Genomic DNA, 17,725 nt, shown 5'->3' with positions numbered 1-17,725 from the left:
CTACCCAAGGTAGACTTACTCCTAGGTCTATAAGTTTCATAGTGCAAGCTCTTACACTCAGGTGCTTGATTCATTTTGAGTTAATTGAGGAAGGGACCCAACTTCATTCTTTTGCATGTGGATATCCAGTTGTCCCAGCACCATTTGAAAAGACTATGGTTTCTCTACCAAATAGTCTTGGCACCCTTGCTGAAATCAATTTCCTAAGAATGTATGGGTTAATTTCTAGACTCTCAATTCTATTCCCTTTCTCTGTATATTTATCCTAATACCAGTACCATACTGCCCTGATGATTGAAATTGGGATTTGAAAGTCTTCCAACTTCGTTTTTCTTTGAGATTTGTTTTAACCATTCTGGTTCCCTTGCATGAATTTTAGGATCAGCTTGCCAATTTCTGGGGGGAAAACCCCAAAACCTATTGGGATTTTCATTGGGATCGCACTGAATACATAGACCAAGTTGGAGAAATGGCTAATATTAATTCTTCCTAGCCACGAGCACAGAATGTCTTTCCTTTATTTAAATCTTTAATTTCTTTCAACAATCTTTTATAGTTTTCAGTATACAAATCTTATACAATTTTTTTCACAAATCTTTCACAGTGCACAAATCTTTTACAATTCTTCTTTTGTTAAATTTATTAACTATTACTTTTTTGGGGGTTGTTATAAATGGAATCATTTCATTAATTTAATTTTTAGATTGTTCATTGCTAATGTATAGAAATACAATTGATTTTTATCAATTTTATATCCTGCGACATTGTTGAACTTGCTTAGTTCTGGTTTTTAGAGGATTCCTTAGGATTTTCTATATACAAGATCTCATGACATCAACAAATAGAGATATTTTTACTATTTACTTTCTAATCTGGATACCTCTTATTTCTTTTTCTTGAGTGATTGCCCTGGCTAGAATATCAAGTACAATGTTATATAAATGTGCCAAAAGCAAAAGCAAACATGTTTGCCTTGTTCCTGATCTTAAGAGGAAAGCACTCCATCTTTCTCCATTAAAGAGAATGTTAGCTGCGAGCTTTTTGCAGATGCTCTTTATTGGCTTGAGAAACTTCCCTTCTATTGTTGTTTTTTGTTGTTGTTGTTGTTGTTGTTTCATCTGTGTTTTTTGAAACAGAGTCTCACTCTGTTGTCCAGGCTGGAGTGCAGTGGTATGATCTCGGCTCACTGCAACCTCCACCTCCCAAGTTCAAATGATTCTCCTGCCTCTGCCTACTGAGTAGCTGGGATTACAGGCATGTGCAACCAGGCCCAGATAATTTTTATAATTTTAGTAGAGACAGGGCTTCACCATGTTAGCCAGGCTGATCTTGAACTCCCAACCTCAAATGATCCACCTACCTCAGCCTCCTAAAGTGCTGGGATTGATTACAGAGGTGAGCCACCATGCCCCAGCCCCTCCTATGTTGAATGCCTTTTTTTTTTTTTTTTTTTTTGAGATAGGGTCTTACTTTGTTGCCCAGGCTGGAGTGTAATGATGTGGTGACAGTTCACTGCAGCCTCGACCTCCCTGGTTGAAGTGATCCTCTCACCTACACCCCCTAAGTAGCTGAGACTACAGGTATATGCCATCATGTCTGGCAAATTTTTTAATTTTTTGTAGAGAAAGGATCTCTCTGTATTGCCCAGGCTAGCTGAATGCTTCTGTCATGAAAGGGCATCAGATTTTGTCAAATGCTATATTACTCTATTGAGATGAACATGTAGTTCTTATTCTTTTTTTTTTTTTTTTAAGATGGAGTCTCACTCTGTTGCTCAGGCTGGAATGCAGTGGCACCACTCAGCTCATTGAAACCTCCACCTTCTGGGTTCAAGGAAATCCTGTGCCTCAGCCTCCCAAGTAGCTGGGATTACAGGTGCCCACTACCACACCTGGCTAATTTTTGTATTTTTTGTAGAGACAGGATTTCATAACATTGGCCAGGCTGATTTCGAACTCCTGACCTCAGGCGATCCACCTGCCTCAGCCTCCCAAAATGCTGAGATTACAGGCATGAGCCATCGAGCCTGGCCTCCTTTGTTCTATTGACACAGTGTATTATACTGATTTATTTTCAGATATTAAATCAATCATTCCTGGAATCAATTACACTTGGTCATGGTATATAATCCTTTGCTGGATTTGGTTTGTTAGTATTTTGTTATGGGTTTTTATATCTGTATTCATAAGGGATACTGGTTTGTAGTTTTGTTGTGATGTCTTTGGTACTGGTATCAGGACAATACTAGCCTCACAGAAGAAGCTGGGAAGTATTCCCACCTCTTCTATGTTTTAGAAGACTTTGTGAAGAACTGGTCTTAATAAAAAATCCTTATTAAGAACATTTTTTTTTTGTTTTTTGTTTTGAAAAGAAAGAGAAAAAAAGGAGTGAAGGAGAGGAAGAAAGAGGAATAAAAAGAGGGAGCAAGAACGGGAATATTGCTTTATTCTAAAAATGGGTATTAATAATGGCTGATCAATATTTTGTGTATTTAAAGTGGAGAATATGTATTTTGTGTATTTTAAAGGGAGAGCTCTATAAATATTTATTAAGTTTACTTGTTCCAGATCTGAGTTCAAGTCCTGGTTGTCCTCATCAATTTTCTGTCTCGTTGAGTCTAAATCTCTTTATGGGTCTTATGTATCTGGGTGTTAGAATCGTTAGCTCTTATTGTTGCATTGATCCTTTTACCACTATATCTTTGTTGCTTTGAAATCTATTTTATCAGATGCGAGAATTGCAACTCCTGCTTTTTATTTATTTATTTTTGCTCTCCATTTGGTTGGTAAGTCTTTCTCCATCCCTTTGTTTTGAGTCTTTGTGTATCTTTGGATGTGAAATGGGTCTGGATGCAGCATACCATTAGGTTTTGGCTTTATCTTTTGATTGGGGATTTAGTCGACTTAAATTTAGGGTTACTGCCATTTGATGTTAACTGGCTATTTTATCCATTCCTTATATAAATTCTTCTTTATGTTGATGCTCTTTACTTTTTGGCATATTTTTAGAAAGGCTAATACTGGTTGTTCCTGTCTATGTATAATGCTTCTTTCAGAAGCTTTTTGTAAAGCTGGTGGTAATAAAATCTCTGAGTACTTGCTTGTTCATAAAAGATTTTATTTTTCCTTCAATTGTGAAGCTTAGTTTGGCAGGATATGAAATTCTGGGCTGAAAGTTCTTTTCTTTAAGGATGTTGAATATTGGCCCCAACTCTCTTCTGGCTTATAGGGTTTCTGCTGAGAGATCTGCTGTAAGTCTAATAGGCTTCCCTTTGTGGGTAACCTGACCTTTCTCTCTGGCTGCCCTTAGTATTTTCTCCTTCATTTCAACTCTGGTGAATCTGACGATTATGTGCCTTGGGGTTGCTCTTCTTGAGGAATATCTTTGTGGTGTTCTCTGTATTACCAGGGGTTGAATATTGTCCTGCTTTGCTAGATTGGGAAAGTTTTCCTGAATAATATCCTGAAGGGTATTTTCCAGCTTGGATTCATTCTCTCCATCACATTCAGGTACACCTATCAAACGTAAATTAGGTCTTTTTACATAGTCCCATATTTCTTGGAGACTTTGCTCATTTCTTTTTATCCTTTTTTCTCTATTCTTGTCTTCTCATTTTATTTCATTAAGTTGGTCTTCGACCTCTGATATCCTTTATTCTGCTTTATCAATTTGGCTATTCAAACTTGTGCCTATTTCGCTAAGTTCTCGTGTTGTGTTTTTCAACTCTGTTCGTTCATTTATATTCCTCTCTATATTGTTTATTCTTGTTAGCATTTCATCAAACCTTTTTTCAAAGTTCTTAGTTTCTTTACATTGGGTTAGAACAAGTTCTTTTAACTCCCAGAAGTTTCTTATCATCCACCTTCTGAAGCCTACTTCTGTTAATGGTACACAGTCCTTCTCCATCAGGGCTTGTTCCGTTGCTGATGAGGAACTGTAATCCCCTGTAGAGGAAGAAGGGTTCTGATTTTGGGTATTCTCAGCCTTTTTAGGCTGGTTTCTTCCCTTTGTTATAAATTTATCCATCTGTCGTCTTTACAATTACCACCTTTCTAATTAGGTTTCTGAGTGGACATCCAGTTTATTGATTCCCAGTGCTGGAATCTGAGCAACCCACTGCACCAGCCAAAACGGCAGTGATAAGACGGATGGTGCTCTTCTGCCCAGGAAGAGTATTTTTAACATGTGTTAACATTTTTTAACATATCAAAAAAATAGTAAAAATGGTATCATGAGTTGTTGTGTGTATTCCCGCCTAACTTCAGTAATTATCAATAGTCTACCATTCTTATTTTACTTACACTTCACCTCCCTAACACTTTACTCTTTTGGAAGGGCTGAAATTATTTTAAAGTAAATACCACACCTATCATTTCACCTTTAAATACTTCAATGTATCTCTCTAACAGATAAAGACTTCTTTTTTTAACATAAGCAGAATTATTTCACCTAACAAAATTAGCAGTAATTCCTAATGTTATCTAATATCTCGTCCATGCCCAAATGTTTAAAATGTCTAATACCTAGTCCCCAAATGTTTAAGAAATATTTTTTTTAATTAGTTTGAATCAAGATCCAAACAAGATCCAATACTGCATTTCAGTTGGCATGACTGTTTCCATAACAGCCTCCTTCTCCCTTTTCTCCCCATGCGATTACTTTATTTGGTGAAAAAACAAGGTTAATTTATCCTATAAAATTTTTCCATATTCCAAGTTTGGCTGCTGTATCCTCATGTGTTTGTTTAACTCATTCTTCTGTTCTTCACACTTTTAGACTGGGAGTTAGATCTAGATTGAGGTTGCGGTGAACTTACTATTGCATAATATTAGAAAACAGTGTCTGACTATCCTACTTTTAAGCGTTAAAATTAATCAATGGGTTCAGGTGCTACTGGCCAGATCCACCTGTTATAAAGTCCCATATCAACCTTTACTTAATAGTTTTATCAACCATTTACAATTTGTGACTAGGTACATTACTTCAGCAGAAGTTGCAACATAGTGATTTTCTGATTCTTTCAGTTCTTCCAAGGCTAGGATTTTTACTTTCAGAACTCTATACTCTAGGTCTATGATTCCCAAATAGGCTGACACAGCCTCCAGGTGCCATAGTGCAAGCCCCATGGACATTTTTGCTTGTCATAGTAGGTGGAGGGACTTATTGGCATTTACAGGCAGAGATCAAAGATGTTGGATGTTCTACAATTCACAGTAGAGTTTCGCAAAATGAAGAATGACCTGCATCCCACACAATTTTCAAATGTCTTGTTAGATATTCATGGAGGTGTAAAGCCTAAATAAATTACCTGAATATAAGGCCATTTTATATATGAACACAAAGTATTTTTTTTTCCCTACTACTTTAAAACAAGCACATTTTTCCAGGAAATGTTACTATGGTTTACCTGAAGAAATAATATCCAATTACTATTTTGTTTGCAATTCTCCTAACAGTTGTTTACCATTTCAAAAAAGTCATGTTAGTAATAGCAACAGAGTTTTGTGGTATTTGAGTTGTTGACATAATACATCTTTATACAACAGCTTTTGTCATTGTTGAATTCAAGATAATTCCACATACAGGTGTAAACATCTTTGTTCTCCCATGTACTCAGGCACCTACACATGGAATACACATCATCACCTTATTACTCTCTTTTTCTAATTATGTTATAGTTAGGACTTTATACTGATTTCCCCTGAAATGTGCATGAGGTAAGTTAGATTACCTATGAATTCCATTTCAATATAGTAAAGGACATTTCACAGAATATGTGTTTTAAAATGGGCATTGGGTCTAACAAAGCTGAGAATTACTATTTACTTCAGGTCTAAAATTTTTTCCCAACTTGGCTTCTGACCAGGGCTGCTTATTAAATCTTTCCATCATAGAAAGGTGGTTAGAGCACATCTGGTTACATCACAGCCAGAGAACTGTGCAGAAGTGAGGACACCTAGACTACAGCCCTGGCTCTGCCTCTTTATTAGTGGCTGGTGACCTTAGGCAGGTCATCTGATCTCTATTCCTTTGATAAAATTAGATAGATCAGACAAACCATTTCCAACCTTTTCAACCACTTTTTATTATTCTCCATCCTCTCCACAAGACTCAATATTTTTGGTAAAGATTTTGACAACTAGATATGCCAATCATTAACTGTAATAATTAAACTGATTTCCAATTTTTAGCTAACTAAAGGCATGTAATTGCAAACCAGAATAAAATAATGATGATAGTCTACATGTATTAAGTGCTTATTTATGTCCCTCACAGTAAACTCTGTCCCTTATCCCTACTAACAGTATGGTATCACAGTATGGGCTCCAAATTGGTAAGTGCTATCTCAGCTAGAGACTAGGGTCCCCTGGTTCTTGTCTCCGCCCTCAGAGCAGAAGTCTCCAGTCGTAATGGTGCCATCCTAGTCTGCAAAAACCTTGGATGTGACTCACTCACACCCCATGCTACTTTGGAAAACTTCTGAAGTTAATAGAGAGGTTAGAGGACTGAAATGAAATGAGCAAGACACTGGGACTGCATCTCCTCTGGGCTAGTACCTCTGCATCTTTGCATTTTCTCAAAAAGACTGGCCCAGGGTCCTATCTAGGCAAAGAGCTCTGGAATGAATTAGTTGTGAATTACCTGGGCAGTGACCCTAGACTACTGCATATTAGCCCCAAAGGCACTGATCCTTAGGTAGACTCAGGGGCACTATGTGCCCTCTAGAAAGGAGTCAGGCAGCCTTAAGATGCTGGGTAATTAGGGTGACTAGTAGCAGTGCAAGAACTCATACTCCACTTATGTCTCTGCTTTGTAACTCCATGCACCCCAAGACATTGATCATTTTGTTGAAAACACACATGGGCCAGGGATGGGGTCAAGTGGCAGATAGGGATAGCTGGCTGGAGTCCCTCTGCAGAAGCACAGGCTTTCTGCTGGGTACTCTGTACTTACCAGGGAGGCTGCCGGCTGGTGTGTGGGTGGTGTGGAGGAATCCGGAGTGGGTCCACCTCTCTGGCAGTAGCAGGGGGGAACTCTCGGTCAGGACTGCTTACACTAGCCTTCTCCCACTGCTCATGGATAGGTGTGATGATTCCAGACACAATACGAGACCGAAGCTCCTCACTGTTCTTGTAGGTCCTGCAAGAAGCAGATGAAGAGTCAACTGCTTGCAGTTGGCTGGCAACCCTGGAAGTGGTATTCTGGCTGCAACGACGGCGGCGGCCACCCTGATAGCTCCTGGTGTTGCGCTTGGCCTGTTTACAAGTGGGGGAACAGGCCACCCGGCAGACCTGGGTGAGGGGGGCAACAGCCCCACGCTGTCTCTGAGATTTGGGCCTAAGCTTCTTAGGCATCTGAGTTGCCCCTCCTCATTTACCACCCCATTAGAAAGAGGTGAGGGTGTAGGGGCACAGGGCCTGAACTGGCTACTCCTCTGTCCTTACCTGCCTCACCCCTCACTCAGCTTCATTGTGTGTTCATCATGTGTCATTGGAAGGGTCATGGAAGGCAAAGGCTCCATGGGGAGGATGAACCAAGTTCCTGGGCCAGGCAGGCAGAGCTCTGGGGGTTTAAGGTCCAGTTATGTCACTAACTCAGGGGTCCTCAGAAGGTTGCCCCTAACACCTGTCCCATCCTGCCTGGGCCTCTTTTTCTCTGCCTGTAAGAGACAAGTGACGTGAGCCACAGCTGAGGTGTGGAGGCAGGCTGAGGTAACAGAGTGGGCAGGACTCCAGGCTTCCTAAAACACTGGTATTTTTAAATGAACCACATCCTGGCCCATAAAGCAAAGCTCACAAATGTAAAATCATGGAAATCATACAGTATGTTCTCCAACCAGATGGCAGAATCACAACAGAAATCAAAACAAAAAGTTAACTCTCCAAATAAATTGAAATTAAGCAACATACTTCTAGATAATCCTTGGATCAAAGTCCTAAAAAAGAAAGACAGAGCACTGAATTAAAATGAAAATAAAAACAAGAAAATATGTAGGATATAACGAAATCATTGTTGAGAGGAAACCTCATAGTACTAAATGCTTACATCAGAAAAGAAGAAGGAACTCAAATCAATAACCAAAATTCTGACCTCAAGAACCTAGAAAAAGAAGAGCAAATTAAACCCAAAGCAAGCAGAAGTAATAAAGGTAAGAACAGAAGTCAATAAAATAGAAAAGAAAAACAACAGAAAAAATTAATGAAACAAAAGGTCAATTCTTAAAAAAAAATGAATAAAATTGACCAACTTCTAGTAAGACTGACAAACATAAAAGGAGAGAAGACACAAGTCAGCAGTAACAAGAATGAAACAGGAGATATTACAATAGATCTGTATCTCTGTAGCCACTGAAAGGACAACAGAATAATAGGAACGACTTAATCCAACAACTCAGAATAAACCAATTCTTAAGAATCACAAACTACAACTCAGCCAAAATGAAATAGATAATCTGAATAGTTTCATTAAAGAAACTGAATTACATTAACATTCCAAAAAAAAAAAAAAAAATCTCCAGGCTCAAATGATTTCAGTGGAGAATTCTACCAAACATTTAAAGAAGCATTAACATCAATTTTACAGTCACTTCCATAAAATATATGAGGAGGGAATACTTTCCAATTCATTTCATGAAACCAGTATTACTCTGGTAACCAAACCAGGCAAAGACCATACCAAAAAAAAATAAAAAATAAAAATACAAACTATATCCTAGAACTTACAAACAAAAAAAAATCCTCAACAAAATATTAGCAAATTGAATTTTAAAATGTATAAAAATAATTATATACCATGACCAAGTATGATTTGTTCTAGGCATACAAAGCTGGTTAATAGTCACAAATCAATCAATGTAATCTACCATATCAATAAGCTATGGAAGAAAAATCATATGGTCATATCAAGTCATACAGAAAAAAGCATTTGACAAAATCCCACATGATAAATCCATTAGAGATTTAAAACTCTCCGCAAATTAAGAATAAAGGGGAACTTCTTTAACCTGATAAAGAAAAACCTACCCCTAACAATATACTTTATGGGAAAAGTCTGAATACTTTGCCCCTAAGATTGGGAACAAGGGAATAATGTTCTTTCTCATTACTCTTAAAACATAATATTGGACATTGTGACCACTGCAATAAGGCAAGAAAAAGAAAACGCATACATATTAGCAAGTAAGCAATAAGACTATCCCTACTTGCAAATGACATGACAGTCTGCCCTGAAATTCCCAAGGAATCTACCAAAAAAAAAAAAAAAATCCAAGAACACCTGGAATTCAGCAAGGTGACAAGATACAAGTTCAACACAGGAATATCAACTGCATTCCTATATACTAACAATGCACATTTGAAAACCAAAACAAAGGACAGAATGCCACTTATAATCATCTCCCTTTCTGCTTTAAACAAAATATGTACAGGATCTATATGTTGAAAATTATAAATGACACTGATGGAAATCAAACATAAATATTAATAAATGGAGAGATAAGATATACCATGTTCATAGCAAGAATGTCAATTCTCCCTAAACTAATCTATAGGTTTAATGCAACTCCTATCAAAATCCTAGCAAGGTTTTTCATCAATATAGACAAGTTTACTCTAAAGTTTATATGAAAAGGCACAGAACCTAGCATAGCTAAAACTATTTTGATGAAGAAAAAGTGGGAGGAATTATTCTACTCAATATTAAGGCCTACAATAATCAATACTGGTAGATTAATATTGACAGAGGAAGAGACATAGAGATCAATGGAAAAGAATAGAGAATCCAGAGATAGAACCACAGATGTACAGACAACTGATTTTTGACAAAGTTTCAAAAGTAATTCAATGAAGGAATACAAATGATGCTGGAGCAATTGGACATCCATGGGTAAAAAAATGAGTCTTGATCTAAATCCTACACAGATCATATTCCTACTAAGAACACAGAATCTTGGGGAGCCTGCTGCTTGCCTGCCCAAGCTGGGCAAATCCATCTCCTCTTTCCTTTTAATCAGATCAGACCTCTGATCTCCCTAGGCATGTGTAAAACTCAGGCCTGATTAAAAAACCACCATGTCCTGAAGGAGAAGTTCTTAAACAATTTCTAAGCCTTGGCAGAACAACTACCATTTTGGTTGTGGCAAAAGATGGCCTATCATCTCATCTGAAAGAGAAAGCGTTCAGCAGAATGGAATACAATAGGTGTATATTTCTTAGCAAATCAGTTTACTCACTGAGGATCACAAATTCCTAGAAGAGGCAAGACATGCCATGACGACCTAACAGAGGGCTAGGTGGAGGAAGCTACGGCTGAAAGGCACAGGAGGGAGAGAGGGCCTCTGATCAGGAGGCAGAGCCATACCTCAGCTTTCACTGCCTCAGTTTCCATGGAGATGATTCCTGATCAGATTTTTTTTCTCCTTTGCGTATTTTACTAAGAGCTGGATTATGTGCTGACATCTCATTTCATTTTCAGAAAAACACTGAGGTAGTACTACGGTGTCCCTCATTTCACAGTAATCAAAAAACAAAACACAACACACATCCTCTCCCTCACACACAAATCTCTCAAACAAATGTACTTAAAAAACAAATAGAGACAGGATCACATTTATCTCTCAGTATTGCTGAGCAGACTGAATGCTCTAATGAGCATGAATGGCATATAATTCCTAGATTCTTCCACAGGTTTTGTCAATTTCTCTCCCAGTGGAACTCCAGAGTGAAGAAATCAAGAGACAACTCTCCAAATGTTCCTCCTTTACCCACTAAGAGGGGACAGGGTATCAGGGTATGTGCAATACCCAGAGGAGCAGCATTCTGCTGGCCAGGCCTGACTGATTTCCCCCTTTCCTCCCTTTGTCTTCAGTATGCAAAAGAGACCCAAGCCCTGCCCTCAAGGAGATCCCGGGCAAGGAGAGAAGACCAACTCTAAGAAGGTAATCATAAAATATCCAGATTGATTAAATGCTTAAAAAATGACGTTTTGAGCCAGGGCAACACAGCAAGACCTCATCTATACAAAAAATAAAAACCTGTCTGGGCATGGTGGCACATGCCTGTAGATCCAAGTATTTGGGAGGCTCAGGTGGGAGGATCACTTGAGCCCAGCAGGCGGAGGCTGCCATGAGCTGATTGTGCCACTATACTCCAGCCTGCCTGGGCAACAGAGAGAAATCAGTCTCCAAAGAAAATAGTAAAATGTTTTGAAGCTTCAAGCATGGGGGCCAGAGGAAGCTTCTCTGAGGAACTGACATTCAAATTGGTAACCAAAAAATAAATAGGAGTTGACTACGTGAGATCAGGGAGCCCACTCTGGGCAGAGGAAAAAGGTCTGAAGAGGGCAGAAGAATGACACTGTGGCTGAAGCACAGCGATGAGGGGAAGGCAGTCCTAGGTGAGATTGAAGGGGTGAATGCTAGGCTTTCAGGCCTCATCAAGGATTGTGTTCTTTATCCTAGGAGCAGTGAACATTCCCTGAAGACTTTTAACTGTGATAAAATATGCGTAAAATTTACCATCTTAACCATTTTTAAGTGTTCAGTAGTGGTAAGTACATTAACACTGTTATGCAGTCACCTACCATCCATCTCCAGATCTTTTCATTTTGCAAAACAAATTCTGTACCCATTAATCACTAACTCCCCTCCCCATTCCCCTCTTGTCCCAGTATCTGGCAACCACCATTTACTTTCTGTCTCTATAAATTTGATTAATCTAGGTACCTCTTATAAAATCATACAGAATTTGTCCTTTTGTGAATGGCTTATTTCATTTAGCATAATGTCCTCGAGGTTCATCCATGTTGTAGCATGGGCCAGAATTTCCTTCAAGATTTGAATATTTTGCTGTATTTACATACCACATTTTGTTCATCCATTCATCTGTCAATGGACAGCTAGATTGCTTTTACCTTTTGGCTACTGTGAATAATGGGTCTATGAACACAGGTGTACAAATATCTCTTGAAGACCTACTTTCAGTTCTTCTGGGGATATCCCCAGAAGTGGACATGCAGTATTATACAGTACTTTAATTTTTTGAGGAACTGTTATATTGTTTTCCACAGTGGCTGCACCATTTTACATTCCCAATGTGCACAGGGGTTCCAATTTCTCCACATTCTTGCCAATGCTTGTTTATTTCTGGTTATTTTGATAGTACGCATTCTAAGGGGTGTGAAGTGGTATCACTGAAGGGCTTTAAGCCAGAGTTGTAACTATGATCTGATCTATGTTTTAAAAAGATTGGTCTGACTGCTATGTGGGAAATGCACTGGAGAGTGGCAAGCAGGAGGGGAATATGTAAAAGATCTCCTCACGGCCAGGCGCGGTGGCTCAAGCCTGTAATCCCAGCACTTTGGGAGGCTGAGGTGGGTGGATCACGAGGTCGAGATTGAGACCATCCTGGTCAACATGGTGAAACCCCGTCTCTACTCAAAATACAAAAAATTAGCTGGGCATGGTGGCGCATGCCTGTAATCCCAGCTACTCAGGAGGCTGAGGTGGGAGAATTGCTCAAACGCAGGAGGCGGAGGTTGCGGTGAGCCGAGATTGCACCACTGCACTCCAGCCTGGGTAACAAGAGTGAAACTCCATCTCAAAAAAAAAAAAAAAAAAAATCTCCTCACATAGAAGCTGCATGGAAGATGGGAGGAGAAAAGAGGAGTGGCCAGCATATGGAGGCTGGTGGTTTCAAAGTCTGTGAGGACTGGAATAGGTTCAGAGAGGGTAGTGCTGATTAGACGCTATTATATGCAACAGGGTTTCTGGGTAGTTTTGAGGTTCGGTTAAGGTTTGATAACTGTGAATTTATAGTGATGTCAAGTTTACTCTAAAACCCTGACAATGGCCAGGTGTGGTGGCTCATGCCAACACTTTGGCAGGATCACTTGAGGTCAGGAGTTCGAGACCAATCTGGCCAACAGCAAAACCTCGTCTCTATTAGAAATGCAAAAACTAGCCAGGTGTGGTGGCACATGCTTGTAATCTCAGCTACTCAGGAAGCTGAGGCAGGAGAATAACTTGAATCACCACACTGCACTCCAGCCTTGGTGACAGAGCTAGACTCTGTCTCAAAAAAAAAAAAAAAAAAATTAAAAATAAAACCCTGAGGAGGTCAATGAAGATGGGGGGAAAGTCCCCTAAAATGGAATAAAGCAGACACAAATCAGCTTAACTACATATAAACAGATAATTTCATTATACTGATTTAAAAACCAAGCACTAATCTAAGTACCTTTGGAAGACAATCTTTAGTAGAACACAGTTCCATCCACCTACATCTTTAGTGGAACATAGTTAAAAGACAAAAAGAACTGGAAAGAAATCATTTGGAACTTTACTTAGTAGATTTGTTCTTGGTAGGGACTAATGTAGCAGTTCAGAAAATATTTGTGTGTATTCTAGGATCATGTAAATGAGTAAATACGTTGATGCTGTTGGGAATCAGGGTTCTCACCACAAGAGAAGGGAGACATAAGTATGGAATAAGAGAAAAAGAATCCTGTAGTGTTGTATTAAAAATGGAGGTGGCAGTTTAAACTCACAAGGTAAAGAAAAAAGTTTCCTAGCTCTATCTGCTGAAAAGGCCTAGGATCATACTATTGCATGCCAAATATATGACACTCTAGAAAAGGCAAAACTGTAGAGACAGTAAAAAGATCAGGGATTGCCAGGAGTTAGGGAAAAAGGAGTGGGGAATAGGAGGAGCACAGATTTCTAGGGTAGTCTAATTCCTGTGTGATATTATAATGGTAGATACACACTCTCATACATTTGTCAAAATCCACAGACTGCACAACACCAAGCTTAAGCCCTAATGTAGATGATAGACTTTGGGTGATAATGACGTGTCAATGTACACTCATCAGTTGTAATAAATGTATCATTATGGTATGGGATATTGACACAGGGAAGCTGTGGGTATATGGGAGCAGGAGGTAATATGGGAAGGCTCTGCACTTTCTGCTCGATTTTGCTTGTACCTAAAATGGACCTAAAGAAAATAATGTTTATTTTTTAAAATTATTTTTTAGTTTTGAGATGGAGTCTTGCTCTGTCACCAGGCTGGAGTCTAGTGGAGTGATCTCAGCTCACTGCAACCTCTGCCTCCCGGGTTCAAGTGATTCCCCTGCCTCAGCCTCCTGAGTAGTTAGGACTACAGGTGCAAGCCACCATACCTGGCTAATTTTCTGTATTTTAGTAGAGACAGGGTTTCACTATGTTGGCCAGGATGGTCTTGATCTGACCTCATGAGCTGCCTGCTTTGGCCTCCCAATGTTCATTTTTTTAAAAAAAAAAGTTGGAGATTGGGGTTGGGGACCTGATGAGGCACACTTCCTCCCAGGAAGTGCTCTGACTGAACTAGTTGGCCTGGGTCCATCTCTACTCTGCAGTTACCACACCACTTGTAGACTCTTGATTCCATCATTTTATTTCATGTGGCATTTCCTATGTGAGTCTCTTCTTCAAATACATTAAAAACAGAAAAGAAAATTAAGAAGTTGTGCCTAGAAGTAAGAGGTTCTTCCGTTCACCTTCCTTAATTTTCTGGGCACATCCACCCTATTCCTTGTATCTTGCCATTGGTTCTTTCTTCTTTTTCCCAGGGAAGAGAAATCATTTAGAAGTAAGTACCTGTGGAAGTCACCTAGGTGTTCTGCATCGATATAATCATCCAACTTCAGGGTCAAGTCTGCCACTTGCTGTGAGCCATATTCCTAGATGAGTGAAATAGAAAATGAGAGACTGGAATATTTCTAGGCTAAGAGTTATGGGGGTGGAGGGAAAGTAACAATTAAAGTCTTCAACCTAAAGAAATATTCACTTAGGTCCACAGAGACATATATAAGGACTGTTTATATGAAATACCTTCCTAAGGCTTGGAGACATCTCTGATTTAGGAATATCTCCTTTCCAAGGCAGAGGCTACTTCTCAGGCTGTTTTGCAAAAGGGCTCAGGCATGGCAATTGAGGTGTCAAACTGATGCATCAACTTTGAGTTGCGGGTGAGCAACATGGAGAAGCAGACCCAGCAAGGAGCAGATATTTTGCTAATGAGGATTACAGCAGAGACCAGGGAGTCACATCAGCAGCTTAAGAGAAGGGGGCACCAGGGCAGACAGAATCAGCCAGTACCTAATACTTGACAGTGGTGGTGGCAGCAGTGGTTTAGGTGGCATGACTTGGGACACTGCTTCTGAAAATCCAGCCTTAAACCTGTTTTAATGAGCTATCCTGGTTCTTTTTGTTTTGTTTTGTTTTGAGACAGAGGCTTGCTCTATCACCCAGGATGGAGTTCAGTGGTGCAATCTCAGCTCACAGCAACCTCTGCCTCCCGATTCAAGAGACTCTCCTACCTCAGCCTCCCAAGTAGCTGGGATTACAGGCACCCACCACCACACCAGGCTAATTTTTTTGGTATTTTTAGTAGAGGCGGGGTTTCACCATGTTGGCCAGGCTGGTCTCCAGTGATCAACCTGCCTTGGCCTCCCAAAGTGTTGGGATTACCTGCATGAGCCACTGCACCTGGGTGATCCTGGTTCTTGTAATAAACCCTTTTTGCTTAAACGAACCCAAGAGGTTTTTGTTGTTTGAAACCAAGAACCCTATCTGACACAGGATCTAAATGTTCATCCAAAGGGAAAGGAATAAAGAAATTACAGTGCTATGGGATACTGCATAGTAGTTAAAACAAATAAGGTGTATCTATATGTAGTTCCATGTCAAGACCTCCAAAACATCGAGTGAAAAACAGCAAAGTGCAGCATAATACACAGAGCGGGATACTTTTACATGGTCACACAGAAACCACTAAGACAAAAGTTAACAAAAAGAAAGTCACTACCTTTGTGGTACGTACAGTCCCACGCAGGATAAAAGCAAAGCACAAATAAGTACACAATCACAAGCTGCAGTGAGTTTTAGGCAGGAAAATAAAATGATGGAGTAAAGAGGCATACTTTATATATTTTTTGCAGTAGGAGTGGGCAGTCAGGACTGAACTTCTTGAGAAAGTGAAAAATGAAAGAGAATTGTCCAGGTTGAGGGAATGGTGGTGGGCTGTGTGAGGGAGCAGGTGGTGGAGGGGAAGAGCCTTCCAGCACAGGAAATGTGAAGTGCAAGGGCTCCAAGGCAGCGAAGAACTCAACTTATTTAAGGAACTGAAGTAGCCCAATAGGGTTACCTAAGTTTTTTCCTTCCATCTTGTCACTGAATAGACTTACCTTATTTAAGCATTCCCCTGTTGACAGAAAGCCCCTCCTTCTTAATACCAGGTGGCAAACATCTTTGTGCACAAAGTTTTTCTATACTTAGGGTTCTCACCTTAAGATAAAGTTCCAGAAGTGGGATCACTGGGTAAAGGCTACAGAACATTGAAGCTCTGGATCTGTACTGTTAAATGGGTTTCAAAAGAGTCATTCCTCCTCCTATCTCATCAGCACTCACGTGTCTCAGAGACTCACCAGCACATTGAGGATCATGCTGCTCTCCACGGTGACAGCTTTCACAAGGAGCTTCCTGGACCCATCCTTAGACTCATACCGGAGAACATACAGGTCCTTATTGTTGTTCCACCCAACTGGCAGCAGTTCTGACTTCTTATCATTGGGACCCGGCTGAGAAGACACCACAGTTGGGAGGAGAAAGATCAAGACCTCAAAACACAGAGCTATAAAGAACCTCATAAGATAAGCTAATGTTACCTTCTTGCTTCACAGATGAAAATGTAGAGGTCAAGAGAAATGACTTGCCCAAGATCCTACATCCAGTGACAGGCCAAGGGTCTAGGTCTCTCGGTTCCTGTTCTACTGTTCTCTCCCTCATATCGAGCTACCTTTCTGACATAGCATTGGAACCTGTCAAGAATCTGCAGCATTGGTTTAATAATTATCTCTTCCCCATCTCTCTGTTCAGAATAAAACCCGTCATCTCAAGGAACACTGCGAAGTTCTAAGTAGTGTTTTTCGAAGTTTGAACCTTAGGTTAACTGCAATAGGATCACCAAAGTGTTGCCTGAAAACACAGATCCTAATACACCCCGACTGACTGCAGTCATGTACAAAAATTATAAATAATTTCATAACACACAAAATATAGTACATGTACAAGATAACAAAGAATTATAAAATGTCACTACCACCAGCTTAAGAAATAGAACATCAGCAATACTGCTAAAGCCTTGGGTAGTATACTCCAATAAATCTCCCTCCTTCCCCTTCAAGGATAACCACCACTCTTAAAAACTTTCTTTACTTTTCCTTAGAGTTATATTACTATACATGCCACCATAAAAATATATTATCTCAAATGTTTTTGAATGTTAAATAAACAGCATTACTTCTGTCATTTGCGTTTTTTATTCAGTATTGTTTTTGGAAATTTATCCATGTCAATGCATTTAACTGCAGCTGATTCACATTCACCGCTGCACAGCATTCTGTATGACTATGCTGCAATTTATGCATCTACTTACTGATGTGATCTGGAGTATTTCCAGTTTATTTGTTCTGCTATTATAAACAATGCTGCTATGAACATTCTTGTACACATCTGGTACACATGTGGATAAATTTCTATAGAGTATGCATGGAGGAAAAGCTTTTAATTTATAAGATAAAGTCAAACTGTTTTCTAAAGAGTTACTAATTTATACTCCCACTAACAATGTATGAGCTCCTGTTGCTCCATGTAGTTGGCAACATTGCTATTGTTGCTTGCCAACCT

At 39.5% G+C, this 17,725-nt stretch overlaps 1 protein-coding gene across 3 annotated transcripts in view; it reads right to left on the bottom strand.

The window, feature by feature from the left end:
• Positions 1-17,725, bottom strand: part of PSMF1 (proteasome inhibitor subunit 1) — a 54,845-nt gene that overhangs the window by 27,431 nt on the left and 9,689 nt on the right. For all 3 annotated transcript variants that reach the window (XM_078375466.1, XM_035298209.2, XM_035298210.3), the window contains 3 exons: positions 16,465-16,617; positions 14,636-14,718; positions 6,955-7,140 (listed from right to left, as the gene is read on the bottom strand). In XM_078375466.1, coding sequence (XP_078231592.1) covers positions 6,955-7,140; positions 14,636-14,718; positions 16,465-16,617 — 422 coding nt within the window. The remainder of the gene's footprint in view (positions 1-6,954; positions 7,141-14,635; positions 14,719-16,464; positions 16,618-17,725) is intronic.

The sequence above is a fragment of the Callithrix jacchus genome, chromosome 5 (genome assembly GCF_049354715.1).
Source record: "Callithrix jacchus isolate 240 chromosome 5, calJac240_pri, whole genome shotgun sequence".
In the NCBI taxonomy this organism is placed as follows: Eukaryota; Metazoa; Chordata; class Mammalia; order Primates; family Cebidae; genus Callithrix; species Callithrix jacchus.
This window is presented reverse-complemented; position numbering and strand designations above follow the sequence as displayed.